Source organism: Platichthys flesus, chromosome 1 (assembly GCF_949316205.1).
Source record: "Platichthys flesus chromosome 1, fPlaFle2.1, whole genome shotgun sequence".
Classification (NCBI taxonomy): Eukaryota; Metazoa; Chordata; class Actinopteri; order Pleuronectiformes; family Pleuronectidae; genus Platichthys; species Platichthys flesus.
The window spans coordinates 5421120-5436092 of record NC_084945.1 but is presented as its reverse complement, the minus strand read 5'-3'; the positions used below and the strand labels follow the sequence as shown (position 1 = coordinate 5436092).

General features: G+C 43.8%; 1 protein-coding gene across 4 annotated transcripts in view; it reads left to right on the top strand.

Annotated features, from left to right (window-relative positions):
• myo9aa (myosin IXAa) overlaps positions 1-14973 on the top strand; it is a 96675-nt gene that overhangs the window by 77063 nt on the left and 4639 nt on the right. For 3 of the 4 annotated variants that reach the window (XM_062399533.1, XM_062399459.1, XM_062399379.1), the window contains 18 exons: positions 463-543; positions 765-875; positions 3579-3701; positions 4714-4863; positions 5319-5638; positions 5972-7654; positions 8278-8377; positions 8573-8788; positions 9727-9824; positions 9953-10092; positions 10301-10521; positions 10714-10830; positions 11590-11778; positions 12007-12057; positions 12208-12319; positions 13560-13621; positions 13866-14058; positions 14769-14897. In XM_062399533.1, the coding sequence (XP_062255517.1) occupies positions 463-543; positions 765-875; positions 3579-3701; positions 4714-4863; positions 5319-5638; positions 5972-7654; positions 8278-8377; positions 8573-8788; positions 9727-9824; positions 9953-10092; positions 10301-10521; positions 10714-10830; positions 11590-11778; positions 12007-12057; positions 12208-12319; positions 13560-13621; positions 13866-14058; positions 14769-14897 (4096 nt within the window). The remainder of the gene's footprint in view (positions 1-462; positions 544-764; positions 876-3578; positions 3702-4713; positions 4864-5318; positions 5639-5971; positions 7655-8277; positions 8378-8572; positions 8789-9726; positions 9825-9952; positions 10093-10300; positions 10522-10713; positions 10831-11589; positions 11779-12006; positions 12058-12207; positions 12320-13559; positions 13622-13865; positions 14059-14768; positions 14898-14973) is intronic. The other variant, XM_062399610.1, reaches the window with a different exon arrangement.

Sequence of the window (14973 nt, the reverse complement as noted above, 5' to 3'; positions counted from 1 at the left end):
CCTGGTCTGGTTTGTGGTGAAGTGTGCGTTGTGCTGTGGCTGGTGGAGACGAGCGCTGAGGCCCCTCTGGCGGCCGGCCCCTGGCCCCAGTGTGTGGATGACTTCACTTCCCACATCCTGTGCTGCTCTGATTGCTTTAATCTTCCATCGAGGGGGGGGGGGGGCTGAATTCCTCCTGCCACTGAATTATCACACACACATGCTGACCCACATGTGCACATGTTTACACACACAGACACATGGAAAAAAGCTACACACATTATTTTTTTCTACAGACCCACATGCTTACACAGACATGTTGTCGGTGTTTATGGTCCCAGACTGTGACTTTGATCTCGAGAGTTTTACTGATGGACCGAAACTCTGATAAAAACCTGTAACACAACGTTGGAGTCGGGTTGCGTTCACTTGTTATTTTCTAACCTTGTGTTACATTTGTGTTGTTGTGGTCCCGTTCCGCAGGCCTCTCTCAATAAGCTGATGGAGACCCTGGGTCAGTCTGAGCCTTACTTTGTCAAGTGCATCCGTTCCAACGCTGAGAAGGTACCGTGCTGCCGCTCCACTCTGCACTCACTCTGTTTCAACTTCACTTTTCAAAGCATTTTTCATTTCCTTTGAAGTTTGAGCTTTTTTTTTTATTTAAAGCTGTTCATCATTTCCCCCCCTCCCCTGCTGTCGCTCTTTTTGCCTCTTTCTGTCATTCTCCCTCCGTCCTGGATTTTCTTTCTCCCCCCCCCCCTCTGGCTTTGCTTTGTGTTTCTCAGCTGCCCCTGAGGTTCAACGACAACCTGGTGCTGAGGCAGCTGCGGTACACGGGCATGCTGGAGACCGTGCGCATCCGGCAGTCAGGCTACAACATCAAGTACAGCTTCAAGGTAACGTACACGTTTCTACACCCGGTAGATGCTCCCTGAACATCCATTCATCCATTACCTCCTTTGAGGGAGTCAATCCCTGCTCAGAGGCGAGGAGGTGCATCCTGGACAGAAGGACAGTGTCACAGGAGATTCAGAGACAAACAACCATTCACACTTTACATACGGTCAACTTAGAGTTTCCAAGTAACTGCAGGTTGTCTCCGGACTGTGGGTCGAGCCAGAGAACACAAAGAAAACCCACAAAGACACCTCCAGACATCTTACTCCAAATATTCTCCCCTATCTTTGATTCCTTTTTGGATTGTAAACAACAAATCACAAAAGAATTGTGATTAAAAGTAAATAAAAACAATAATTTGTTCACGTCTGAGTTATCAAATCAGCTAGATTTACTGGAGCGCTGGGTTTAAGTACACTTTTGATATTTTTTGATTCTTAACTTAGTACTTAACTTCATGCCACTTGATGTTTTTTCTCTACAGGATTTGGAAAGTAAATATTTTACTTTTTACTCCACTAAATTTATGTAAAAACTCATTAAGGTATACAACAAACACTGTTGTTTGAGATAAAGAAAGATCCTTTTTGAAATATTTTAATCTGCGTCAAGATTTAAAACGTTTTCATTCCTGGTAAACACCCACATTTCAAACTTCCAACAGTTTACTACTTTTTGTCAAAGTGTTGCCTCTAAGAGACATAACAAAACTCCTCCAGAGCCCCAGAGGACTTTATAAATCACTGTTCGTGTTTCGAGCAGCAAACTGAGTTTATTTGTTTCCTGATGTTTAAAACAGACTCACTTCACCCACTGGTTTTGTGAGGAGATGATATTTTCCCAGCAGGCAAACACTCGTGTCCAGGCCGAAGCGCCGACGCTCTCACTGCTCACGTCCCAGAACATAAAACTCTCAGGTTTCCATGTGAAACACGTCACTGATGCTGTTTCACTCTGGATTCAGAGAGAATTACAGCTGTCTCAACCACACTGGCTCTCATAAGACCTGATTCAACCCTGTGAGAACTAGTGTTGGACTAATAAACCAGATCATGTTTAATGTGGATTGGAAAGGGGGGGTTTTAACAGAGGACTGGCACTCCCTCCCCTTTCTTAAATGACTTTCCACTCTGCGGTGTCGACTGTTCGTCTTGTGATGGCGAGGTTTCAGGAAAAAAAGATGAAGTCACTGTGGTCTCACCGTGTAAACATGGTGGCCTGAACTGTCTTCACAGCTACTGCAGACACTTCAGGCTCTAAGATCTTCACTACAAACACTTCTGCTGCCTCAGATTCACAATCAGTGATAATAATGGAATTGAATTAATGCAGTGATGAGTCATTTCTGAGACATTTGAACAGAGATGACTCGAGTAAGCGAATCCACAGAACGCAATGATTTCTACTTCAGTAGAAATATGCAGCAGTTAAAAGTAAATTCACATTCGGGTACTGCTCTTAATTTTGAATCTGTCAGAATGGTATAGCACAATATTTATCAGTCATAGTTACTTTGACATAAGGTACGTCTTGCTGAAAAAGTATTTGTACTTCTACTGAAGTATAAAAGATGACTCCTACCTAATTGTAATGGTACTTTAAAAAAGTTTAACCATTTCTGGGAAATAGATACCATAAAGTTTGACAACAAATACAATCCTCTGTCAAATGAGGTGATTTTTGATTATCTCCATTCCTGACTTCAACTCTTCTGCCTTCTTCAGAAAAACACATGTCCCCCCCCTCTAATTCATTTCATTTTACAGTATTATAATTCACTTGTATTTATTTTGCATTTAATTGACCTTGACTTATTTAAACAAACAAAACTAGATGTCACACAGTAGATCTCTTACCTCCTAAGTGATCCGATAACCTAAATGATTTGAAATCAGATGTATTTACACCAAACATGTATGGGTTACTTCCAGATCCCTCTATCGAGTTTGCTGGAAATCAGTTTTCATATAATCCAACTAACAAATAACATAAATAAATGATAAGCAAACATCAGGAGCGAAACTTCCTCATGGTGGAAGTAAAAATAAATAAACTATAAATATATATATTCTATGGGCGTTTTGATGAGCTCACTCAAATAATTCCAGCATCAGACGTCGTCATTCAGCAGAAATTCCTGCAGATGTATTTACTGCTGTGGTCAGCACTAATGAGAAATACTTTGGGCGCAGTATCACTCGGGAGGACTCGACTGTTCCTCCTCAGGACAGAGCCTCTCCATTGTCCCTCGCTCTCTGAAACACTCTCCATGCTCCTAATTGTATAAACACAGCATCTGTTTCCCTGTCCACCCCCCGCGTCCCGGGGTGCAGAGCGGATTGGAATCAGACAATGGGCCTCAGTTTGAAGAGTGGGAGTTCAGCATATTTATGCCATGATGTTTGATCCCCTGGAAATATGGACAGCGTTGACTTTTACCTGGAACCACATGTGCCCAGAAAACATTTTTCTTTCATCGTGGGTCTGCTCGATAGATGACACATGAAACTCCGAACGTCTCAAGAGTTTTCAATTCAGGGCCAGAGTGTAGGAAGGATAAATCCTGACCTGTAATCACTGATCGCTTCACCTCACAGATTCATTGACATAAAACTTTCAATTGACACATCTTCACTAAATCCAGAACAGATCCTCCAGAGTTATACATTTCTCTTTAACACCTTTCCTCGTTCTCTTGATAGGACTTTGTTCATCACTTCTGCGTGCTGCTCCCAGAGAGCACCAGTGCCACCAGAGAGGGAATCCAGCAGAGCCTGGACCAGCTGGACCTGCAGCCAGAGGGATACCAAGTGGGAAAGACAATGGTATTCACCCTGCAGCCGCTCCTGTCCTCTTAAATCAAATGATCAACAATTACAGTCAATTGCATCATGACTGATGTGGGTTTTTTGGACACAAATACCATGATTAGGTAGTAAAAAAAATTACACATACCTCTAACATGCAGTTCAAAAGCAAAAGGGGAGAAGTGAAGTGGCAGAGGATACAGGACTTGATATTATACAATTAAATACACATTGAATTCTTAATAATACTATATCATTTGTATTGTTAAACATATGATTACATTTTATTCGTCCCTTCCTTCAATATCACCAAACTTCCACATAAAGTTTATGTTGCTCCATTTTTAATAAATTAGATAATATGAGACATAGGATATATAAACATGTTGTCCAGCTAACTCAGTGGGAAGCTGAGGAGAACGTCCGAGTTCAATAAGATAAATAAAGTCATGATGGGTCTTCCAGGATTTAAAATGAAAAGTAGAGCAAAACAGTGATTTAGTGATTTTCTTCCAAGACGTCATCGTTAAGTGAAATTGGTGAAAAGCTCATTAAAGTGTCATTACATGTTTCATTTGATTCTGTCTGTTGCTGCATGTGGAGGCCAGCAGGAGTCTTGTTAATTATGTGTGTGTGTGTGTGTGTGTTGAAGTTGCTCAGACTTGGACTAAATTACAAACCCTATAAATAGAGTGAGGATGGGAAAGTGTAGCAGAGAACCTCATATTACACGAACGCATCCTCTCACCAAGAGGATGTAATAAAGTGGCTGCCCCACATTCAGTGAGGGGACGTCTGTGGTCTGAATGAGGCTCGACATCGGGTCAAGGCCTCGGTGATGCTGTCTATATAATTAGAGGATCATACCTGACATTCCTGTGACCGTCACATTTCTGTGGTTTTTGTGTGTGAGTAACAGTGAGTGGGATTATTTTTTAATTTAAAGAATGTGTGTGTATATCTCCGTGTGAGCAGCCGGACGTCCTTGATTAAAAGTGTGCGCTGACTCCGTGGTGCTCCCTCCCCTCAGGTGTTTCTGCGGGAGGCTGAGCGTCAGCGGCTGCAGGCCATTCTCCACAGGGAGGTTCTCCGACTCATCGTCATGCTGCAGCGGAGATTCAGAGCCCGGCTGGAGAGGAGGCACTTTGTCAGGATGAGGGAAGCAGCGATCTGCATCCAGGTACACTGCTTTTCATCAATATGGCTTTTATTTCCATTTCCTTCATGTCTGACCATTCTTTTCATGTCATTCAAATCTATTTTTTACATTGTTTATGTGTTGGAATATGCTTTTCAATTGAATATTTTAGTTTTACAAATTTCTGCTGAGTACAGTTTATTGCTATATTTCAGTTGAAAAGATCAGAAGGTTATATATATATATATCAATCATGTTTTTCTTTTAGTTGAATTTCCTAAAGTGGAAATTCTTATGAAGTGTATTTGGAAAACTCTAGGCACCACTAACATTTGAAAAAAAAAAGTTTAAATCACTCTATTAATTGCAGCTATTTTCCAATCCCCTAAAAGAAAATTGAGATTTCCCTAAATTGTATAACTTTCCTTCAAAAAAGGCTGTGACTCAAAAACTCATAGGATAATGAAAATAACATGATTATCATCGTCTCTTCACAGAAATGGTGGCGGTTGTACCAGCTCATAGAAGAGGAGGAGGAGGAGGAGGAGGAGTATGACCCTGCTGTGCAGGAGGGGGCCGCTCTGTGTCTGCAGAGGCACTGGAGAGGTCTCAGGGAGCGTCAGAGGTTCAGGCACTGGAGGGACGCCGCTCTGGTGCTGCAGCGGGCCTGGAGGTTGTGGCTCCGCCGGCGCTGCACAGCGGCTCTGGTCATTCAGACGGCCTGGCGCTGTCATCGAGCCAGAGAAGCCTACCTGCGTCTGTACGAAGCTGTGGTGCAGCTTCAGGCGCTCTGCAGAGGCCACCTCGCCAGGCGGAGGTAAAGCCCACTGTGAAACTCCCATTCTGAGCAAACCTGTTTTTGTTTCTTGTTCTGAAAATGTCTCGTAAGGGTGGAAAAGTTTAATCTTTGCACACAGAATCTGCAGTGTACTTGCTCATTGTGCGGTGTGGTAACACAACAGGCTTGTTAAGAGGATGTCATTACGCAAACAATCCAACCCCAAAGCAGCTCTTTAATCAGCTGAGCTGCTTAGAACAAGAGTTTTTATGTCACACTCACAAACTTTGGTTCCTGTCGAAAATGCATCTAGATGTTTGGACCACGAAGCCGTTTGAGATGAGCTAAATCGTGTGTTTCTTTTATGAACAGCTTCATAAAGCTGAGAGAGGAGCGGCTGAGGGAGAAGAAGGAGCAGCAGCAGGAGAAGCTGCTTCAGCTGCAGAACGGCCGGATCAGTCTCTCACCTGAGGAAGAGGAGGAGCCGTCTGAGAGAATCATGGGGATGGACCTCAGCACGTGGCAGGATCGTTCCTACGAGAGACGAGAACAGAGCCTCAGCAGCCACGAGGCCTCGGTCGGGGGGGAAGCAGGAGGCAGAGAAGACGCTGAGACAAGAGATCAGTCGTATCCGGTGATAACTGAGGCTCCAGTTTCCATCCCCACGTCCACCGTGGTGGTTCGAGAGAGGACGAGAACTTCAGACGAGCCCAGTCAGAAAACCACCCGGGCCAAGAGAGAGAGCCGGCGGATGCGGGAGCTGGAGCAGGCCAAGTTCAGCCTGGAGCTCCTCAAGGTCCGAGCGACCGGCGGCGAGGCCTCGTCCCCGTCGGAGGAGCGCCGGTGGTCTTACGAGCTGGTGCCCCCCGCGACCCCGCCCCTTCTTTCACCCCAGGGCACCCCCGACAGCCAGAGCTCCAAGGGCAGCTTTGAGCTTCTCAGTATGGACGAGGAGCCGCCCAAAGCTGTGGAGGAGGTGACGGACAGTGACGAGCCCTGCTCCCCTCCTCCGTCAGTACCTGAGCCTGACGTGGAGCCACAGGGAGCAGAGGTTCCTGAGGTGACTCCACCAGGCAGCCAGGGACAGAGCACAATGGATCCAGCAGCCGCCTCCGCACCAACACATCCGCCCATAATCGAGAACTACCTCCCCACCTTTTACGTCCCTGCTAGTGAGGGCAGCACAGTCGTCTCCCGTCGTTCTGCTGAAGAGCCTCGACTGAACACGGAGGCAGCAGCGTCCACGGCCGCTGTCACAAGGCCCCTGAGAGAGCGGCGCCCGGTGGTCGTGGTCATCAGCATGCAGAAAGAAACGCCACTGAGCGAAGAGCTGAGTGAGATCCTCCGTCCCCCTGTGGAGCTCCGAGATTCTGCCGCCCAGACAGGGGGGTTGACGCCATCGCCACAAAAAACAGAACCAGCAACTGTCCCTCAAGGTCCCGTCCCCGCCTCTACCTCTGTCCCCCAGGCCGACCCGGCTGTCATCGAGAAGCTGGTGCGGCTGAACGAGGAGAAAGAGGAGAGGCAGCGAAACCGGCGGCAGCAGAACGAAAAGGAGATGATGGAGCAGATACGACAACAGAAGGAGGTTCTGGAGCGCCAGCGGCTTCACTTTGTTCAGTACGAGAGAGACATGTTTGAGAAGCAACGAGAGGAGGCGCTGCACAGGATACAGAAGAGTCGACAGGTTGGGCAAGACGCAGGTGGGACCCAAACCTCCGGCAAGCCCCTTAGAACCAGCTCAGTAGCTCCTCAAGCCCGAATTCAGTCAGACTCCACTGCCCCCTCAGCTCGCTCCCCCCCGGCTGCAGACATCCGAGGCAGCGCCCCTTACCCCCAGCTGCCTCCTCCACCTGCATCTGCTCCCAGGGGAAAACCCACCGAGAGGGCGGCTGAGGGCTGGGCCCCGAAACTCCAGCTGGAGTCCAGAGAGGGAGGAGGAGGCCGAGCGAGGACGACCGCCAGGAAACCACCGAGTCCTCAGGCCGCAGTGAACATGAAGGACAAGACGGGCAACATCTTCTTCTCTCCTAAGGACAAAGTTACATTTACACCGTGAGTGATGACTCACTACTATGGTGCTTTTGTTGTCATTTTAAATCTTTGTACGAATAATATCAACACAATTGATAAGAATAGGGAAGATAAAAAAAAGCTTGCCTAATATAATCTAATCATAATCAAACAAATATTACAAATAATTTGAAAAATCGAGTTTCTAAAATCAAATTAATAAATAACAACATATCAAAATAACAGAAAACATCAATAAAGTGAAGAATTTAAAGATGTCATACTTTGCCGCCCCCCAGTGGCAGTAACAAGAAGGCACCACTGCACATTATGGACCTGATATCAGATGCATTAAAGATGCTATAACCATAAAAACATTCTTCATATAATAGCTTTAACTGTGTTTTTACATAACACAACACTACACCTTTCAAACCCAGTCACAAGATGCTCCACAAAATGAAAGATTTAATATTACATTATTTTATATAACGATAATAATATCTTTGATTATTTTGCAATTCTCAAAGTAATAAATTGCTTTAAAAATAAAAGACACAAGTAAGAATACATAAAAATGTCGTTTTAGCATTGGTCTTTGGTGCCAGTTGAAATCTATATTACTTTCCATCAATGGATCTTCTGTTTTTATATTTGTTCATCAGGTTTGACAAAGATGCTGTTACGGTAGAAGCACCTGTGACCATAACCGGAGAAGGCCCCGCCCCCGTCTCCAAGACGTCTAAAGTACCAAAGGCCCGGGATGTAAGTCATCACTTCTTCTTTCTCTTCTCAGGAAGTAAACATGTGTTAGCATCTGTTCCGAAGTTCTGTTTGTGTTGTGAAGGAATTAATGAACTCACACTGCTCCTCTGCATGGAGACCAAAGCCGAGGCCGAAGCTCCTCAGTGGCTTCAGGCTCTTTTTAAACCTGCTGTCATCACCTCTGGTAAACTCCAGGTCGGCAGAGTGGGCCAAAAAAAGAAAGCCCGAATGGCGCGGACCCGCTCCGACTTCCTCACCCGCGCCCCCATCGTCTCGATCGGGGGGGATTCTGACGAGGACGGCTTCGACCGGGTCAGCCCCCTCACTCCCCGTCACTTCAGCCTGCCCCTCTCCAAACAGGGCTCCGCGGAGGGAGGCTTACGAGAGACCTGTTTCAGTGACTCGGACATGGTAACAGGCTCCGTCCAGGCCCCTGTGTGGCCCATCCTCCTTCTTTGACTTGGACTTTTCCTTTAAACCTGCTTCCTCCGAGAAGACTTTGATCTGCTTCACAACTCTGACTGAGCTTCAACTCTTCCTTTTTTTTCCTTTAATGTAAAAGAAACTCTCGAGAGGGTGGAAGAAGTTTCAAAGATATTTCAAGACCGTTGAAACACTTGATGAAACTGTGATGTTTCTTTAAAATAAGCATAAGCCGACGAAAAGGAGGATAAAGGTCAAGTGACTTTTATGTTTGATGCAAATATTCATGTCAGTATTTTAAGACTCAACAAACATAAATCCAAAACTATTGGTTTAAAACCTATAACAAATCCTTATGAGTGTTGAAAGTTAATTTGACTTCATGCATCTTAATCGATGTGTTTTTGAAACGTGTTTCCTCTTGAAGTGTCTCTAACTCAGCAGCTTCTCTAACACGACTTCTCTTTCTCTCACAGCTGTAGCAGCGTTTTTCTTCCTTCACTTATTCTCTGTGGATAATTAACATTTTTTGCTTGTTATTCGGTTTCATTCTCTCTCTTATCACATGGCCCCTACCAGTGGCCTGACCTGGAGAACCACAGAAACCAGTCGTCATTCACTCTTGACTTTCTTCTTCACTGAAACCTCTGTCTTTTATGGATTCTCTTCCTGAAAGTAGTCTTTTCATCTTTCTGATTCATTTTATTCTAAGAATTGAGGTTTCAGATTTCCTGTTGTGTTATTTCTTTATGATTATATTATTATTATAAGCAGCATTTACACTCTCACTGATGCAGCTCCAGTGATGCGGTGCTGCCATCTACTGGTTCATACAGAACTTCAGCTCATAATAAGCAGTAGAGAGATGCTTTTTCTTTTTCTTTTGGTTTGGTTTTGACTCGTTGTTCACCCTGATGTTGTTTCAGCCTGCGTCCTCCGAGGAGCAGAAGAAGATCCAAAAAGCCATGTCCTCAGGAGATCTGGTCAAAGTGGACTCGATGCGCAAGAACTCACAAGATGGAAGGTTTGTTCCTCAGATGAGCGTCTCTAGCATCCATCACGGGGACTCATAAATTAAAGCTGGTTATATTTTCATCTCGGTTTATAAGTAGTCGACGAATGTTAATAAACGCTGTTCTTGTTTTTGATCAGGGTTCGTGGTAAGATGCGCTTCTGGGGTAAGAGCAAGTACGGGGACAAGAAGTCGTCCAGAGAAAAGCTGATCTGTGGCGCTGATACCCCTGATGGAGACTATGGAGACTATGGAGACACTGGGCCGCTGCTGGGAGAGGGTGTGTTATCCAAAATCAAATACTTCCATTTATATATGTATTATTCATTTTGTTTGTTTGACTGTTTTGGAACAGTACTGCATGTAGGATTTTTAGTCGAGGCTCATTTCCAACAACACAATAAAAATCTAAGTGACAATTCTACGATGAGCTCCAGTGATTATTCCAACAGAACCACCACTTACTGTCGTTCTGTTCCCCACACCAGGTCAGGAGAACATGTCTCCCCCCTGCAGTCCTGACCCGACGCTGGACCGAAGCTTCAGGGACCTGAAGGAGAACAAGGAACCGTCTCCCAAGGTGAAGCGAAGGCGCAGCGTGAAGATCAGCAGCGTGGCCATGGAATCTGCTCAGTGTCAGAACGACGCGCTGCAGATCCTCACGTGCACCAGCGACTACAGGAGCATGAACGACTTCCTCATGAAGAAGGTAGGACTCCTCACGAAGAGAACCAATTATATTTCAGGTTCACAGAGTTACACGTCTCTGAAAAACATCATATAACATCCTTGCAGACGTTTCAAATCTTTGGTTCGTCCCCATGTTCGGTTTTTATTCATCTTTCCCGAGCTACAGTTGGTCCATATTGATGCTAACATGTCTGTTGGGTCTTATTTTTAGATCAACGACCTGGACACGGAGGACAGTAAGAAGGACACCATGGTGGACGTCGTGTTTAAAAAGGCTTTGAAGGAATTCCGTCTGAACATCTTCAACTCATACTCCACGGCACTCGCTGTAAGTGCTGACACCAACGTCTGAACTCTTTGAAGTCTCTTTTTTAGTTCTATTTATATATATATATATATATATATATATTAGTTTAGTTTTTGACACAAGTGAACAATAGAACCGATGGACTCAGACATGGAGATAAAAGAGGAAATAAACACAACTTACATTTAAAGGCTGCTTATTGTGCAGCGTATTTAAAAAGTGCTGTGGGTTAGACAGACGCTAAAAGGCATGTCAGAGGTTAACTGAAAGAGTCACTGACCAAAATCATATGGACTTTGGTCAGGAGTATCCATCTCTGAAAGGAAGGGAGGGAGAGGATGATTTCAACTCTCTCATAATTAATACGTTCTCTAAGCTTTCTCTAGCTTTTTCTTATTCTCTTCTCTTATTATCATTATTTTGTATGTATTTTAACATTTGATATTTGTAATTTAACGTATTTTTTAAATGTTTGATATTGGTATGGTAATGTATGTTTTAAATATTTGATATCTGTATGTTTTAAATATGGACCTCACTAAAAGTAGCTCTGTCTTAGGGTAGAGCTAATGGGGATCCTTCTAAATAAACAAATTATTCTCTTAGCAGTGATCATCCTCAGCATCACAGATTGTTGCACGGCTGAAGGATAAAATCCAAATCACAGGACTTTTCACGTGATGGCAGATAATGGAGCAGTTTCAAATGACACTGGAACATTATGTCCTACGTTGATGGATAAATCTGCTCTGCTCCTCTTGTTGTTGTCTTCCTCTGAAGATGGATGACGGTAAGAGCATCCGCTACAAAGACCTCTACGCTCTGTTTGAGCACATCCTGGAGAAAACCATGCGTCAGGAGCAGAGGGACTGGAGAGAGTCTCCGGTCACAGTGTGGGTCAACACCTTTAAGATTTTCCTGGATGAGTTCATGACCGAGTACAAACCTCTGGACAGCACAACCAGCAAGGTACGGACGCACAGCTGCCCCCTGGTGGCGCCGGACATGAAACACAGTCCTGCATTTTGTTTGAAATGTGTCTTAAATTCTTTTGAATTAAGTCAGTTTTAGGAAAAGTAAATGTGTGTGATGACAATTGGAAATTAATTGTTTATTTATTTTGTTAGTTTTTAAGAGTTTTTGCTGTCTTTGTATTTATTACGTTAATATTTCTTAATAATGTCCTTTTTTCTGCAGCCTGTTGTTAAACCTGAACGCAAGAAACGAAGGAAAAAGGACGCTGACATCGTGAGTCTCTCTTCATTCTCCATTTACTCCTTGGAATAACAACATATATAAACACACAAGTGACCAGAATAGATTATAACAATACATTAATTGTGAAAGAAAATGTGCACATGAACTCCAAATGAACCGGCCCTGTGCTGCCCCCTATAGGTGGAGGAGCATAACGGCCACATCTTCAAGTCCACGCAGTACAGCATCCCCACGTACTGTGAATACTGCTCCTCGCTCATCTGGATGATGGACCGGGCCTGTGTGTGCAAATGTGAGTGTGCACATCAAGCATCCCCCCCGAGACTCACTGAACCAACACAACTGTTCACGTTGCACATATATTATTTATATTTTTCATATTTACTTGTGTTTGGATTGTAAGTTTACTTATTTATTAGATTTACTGGTGTTTGGATTTTAACTATCCACTTTGTTGTCGTAACACTTTCCCTCTTGGTTTCCTCACAATCTTATCATTCAATTGACATAAAGTTTTTATTGTTGATCAGACACAACAGGACATCTGACCTAATCAACTCTGCTCTGGTAACTTATTTTATGTTCTGGCAGAGTTTTGACCAAATGATAAATTAGTTACTTGATAAAATATTAAAATAAAAGATGCCATTTTTAAATTAGAACACTGTTGAAATTGCAATATATGTTAAAAGTATACATATGAATTATTTTGGTATTTTAGCCTTTATTTTGGCGGACATAATGAAGGAGAGACAGGAAATGGTGTGAGCAGAGAGAGTAGATTCTTTGACTTTTTGTTTCGGTTCATGTCCCATCCTCTAAAATGGAGTAGGTGAGACTTATGAGCTATACTCGAACCAGCCTCCAGGGGGCGATCAAGACACTTTGGCATCACTTTTGGGGATTCAGTCATTCAACTTTATATCCAGACTATAAATGCATACTGGTCACTCACTCCCTCCCTCACTCTGTCACTCACTCACTGACTTGCTCACTCACTCCCTCACTCGCTCACTTGCTCACTCACTCACTCACTCGCTCGCTCACTCACTGTCTCTCACTGACTGTCCTTACGTAAACAAGCAGCAGAATTTAAGCTGTGATTAAATCAGGTTAAAATGAAAATCTGTCTTGTCAAATCATACTGACCTCAAAAGCACATTCACAGACATTCACGTGAAGTTGTAAACACACACACACACACACACACAGACCCACACACACACACACTGGCTGTCTGTGGCTGAGCTGGCCTCAGACCCTGAGCCCCGCCCTCTCTCCCTCCCCAGCTCTAATCAGATTGTTTTCAACTGGACTCATGGGGTCTGCGGCTCGCCGTCTCCTGAGACTTTGTCCACACGCTCTGTCCTTGACTCACAGGATGTTGTCTCCGTGCCGGCTGAAGCTGCGTGTGATAACATTGAAAACATTTTTGGTCTTTTGTCCCGACTTCTGCTGAATAATGAGGAGGCACTGTCTTTCTGTTGACAATGGAACTGACCAGTTTGATTTATCTGGTTGTGTTCACCCAGTGTGCCGGTACGCCTGCCACAGAAAGTGCTGCCTGAAGACGACCACCAAATGCAGCAAGAAGGTGAGTCGGCCATGTTGTGTGCCCGCACGCTAACGTCCCATGACATTAATTGTATCACTGTGGATTTATTTACAGTAAAAGCTGTTATTTCAGTTGCCTAATGCACAGGAAGTGATGGGTCCTAATGCACCACACTTTTCTTTTTGAGGTTTTGTTTTTTTGTAAATGTTTTTTGCATCCCTCTTTATACTTAATGTAATTAATGTATTTGTGTCTTTCTCGTTGTGTTTGTGTGTTTGTACAGTTTGATCCAGAGCTTTCCTCCCGACAGTTCGGAGTGGAAGTTTCTCGTCTGACTAGTGACGAGAGGACGGTGCCGCTGGTGGTAGAGAAGCTCATCAACTACATTGAGATGCACGGCCTCTACACCGAGGGAATCTTCAGAAAGTCTGGCTCCACCAACAAAATTAAGGAGCTCAAGCTGGGACTGGACACAGGTAATTACAGCTGGGAATGGTTTTAATGGTTTTAAAGCTGAGTAACATCAGTGGTAAATTGTTTAACCTGGGTTTTATTAACTGAAAATGTTTCCAGGCCGACATTTATAGCCTAAATGGCTAAAGTGTTAATTCGATTATTTGAAATAATAACCAGGATATTAATTTGAAGTCATATCGCCCAGCAGTCCTGGGCAATTTGGGAAGTTTATTAATGCTATTGATTAAGCGTTTATACAACACAAATGTTTACGACGCAATTGTTTAGTATCTTGTTTTTCAGCACAAAGTTGTCTTTATGACCAAATAATAAATGTTTCACTTTGCAAAGAATATCAACGTGTTGGACCCAAAAACCCGATTTGGAAAATTAGGTGTTTTTTTATCGTAAAATCACAAATATGCTTGAAAGATGAAAATGTCAATTCAGATTGTAAATGTGGAAATAACTAAACCTAATATTACATCAAACATTATTAACTAAACTCTATTTGAAACAAAGGTAGGATTTTCTTTCTTTGTTGTATTTAAACTATTATATATTCATTTTTGTACTGAACCAATCAGCACTAGACAAACACTGTTAATCCAACACTTTGGTCTGAAGTTGAAAAGGACACTCCATGCTGTGACATCCTGAAACCAGTCATGTGACTGTGCCTCCTGAGAGTTGAGTGTGACGTGTCTCTCTTCTCCTTGTGGCCGTACAGATGTGGACAGCATGAATCTGGACGACTACAACATCCACGTCATCGCGAGTGTTTTCAAACAGTGGCTGAGAGACCTGCCTAATCCTCTCATGACATTTGAGCTGTATGAGGAGTTTTTACGTGGCATGGGTGAGCCAATGCATCACACTGTAAATTCAGTCCACAGCAACATTCCACCATCGCACGCAGCAGCAGATAAACGCGT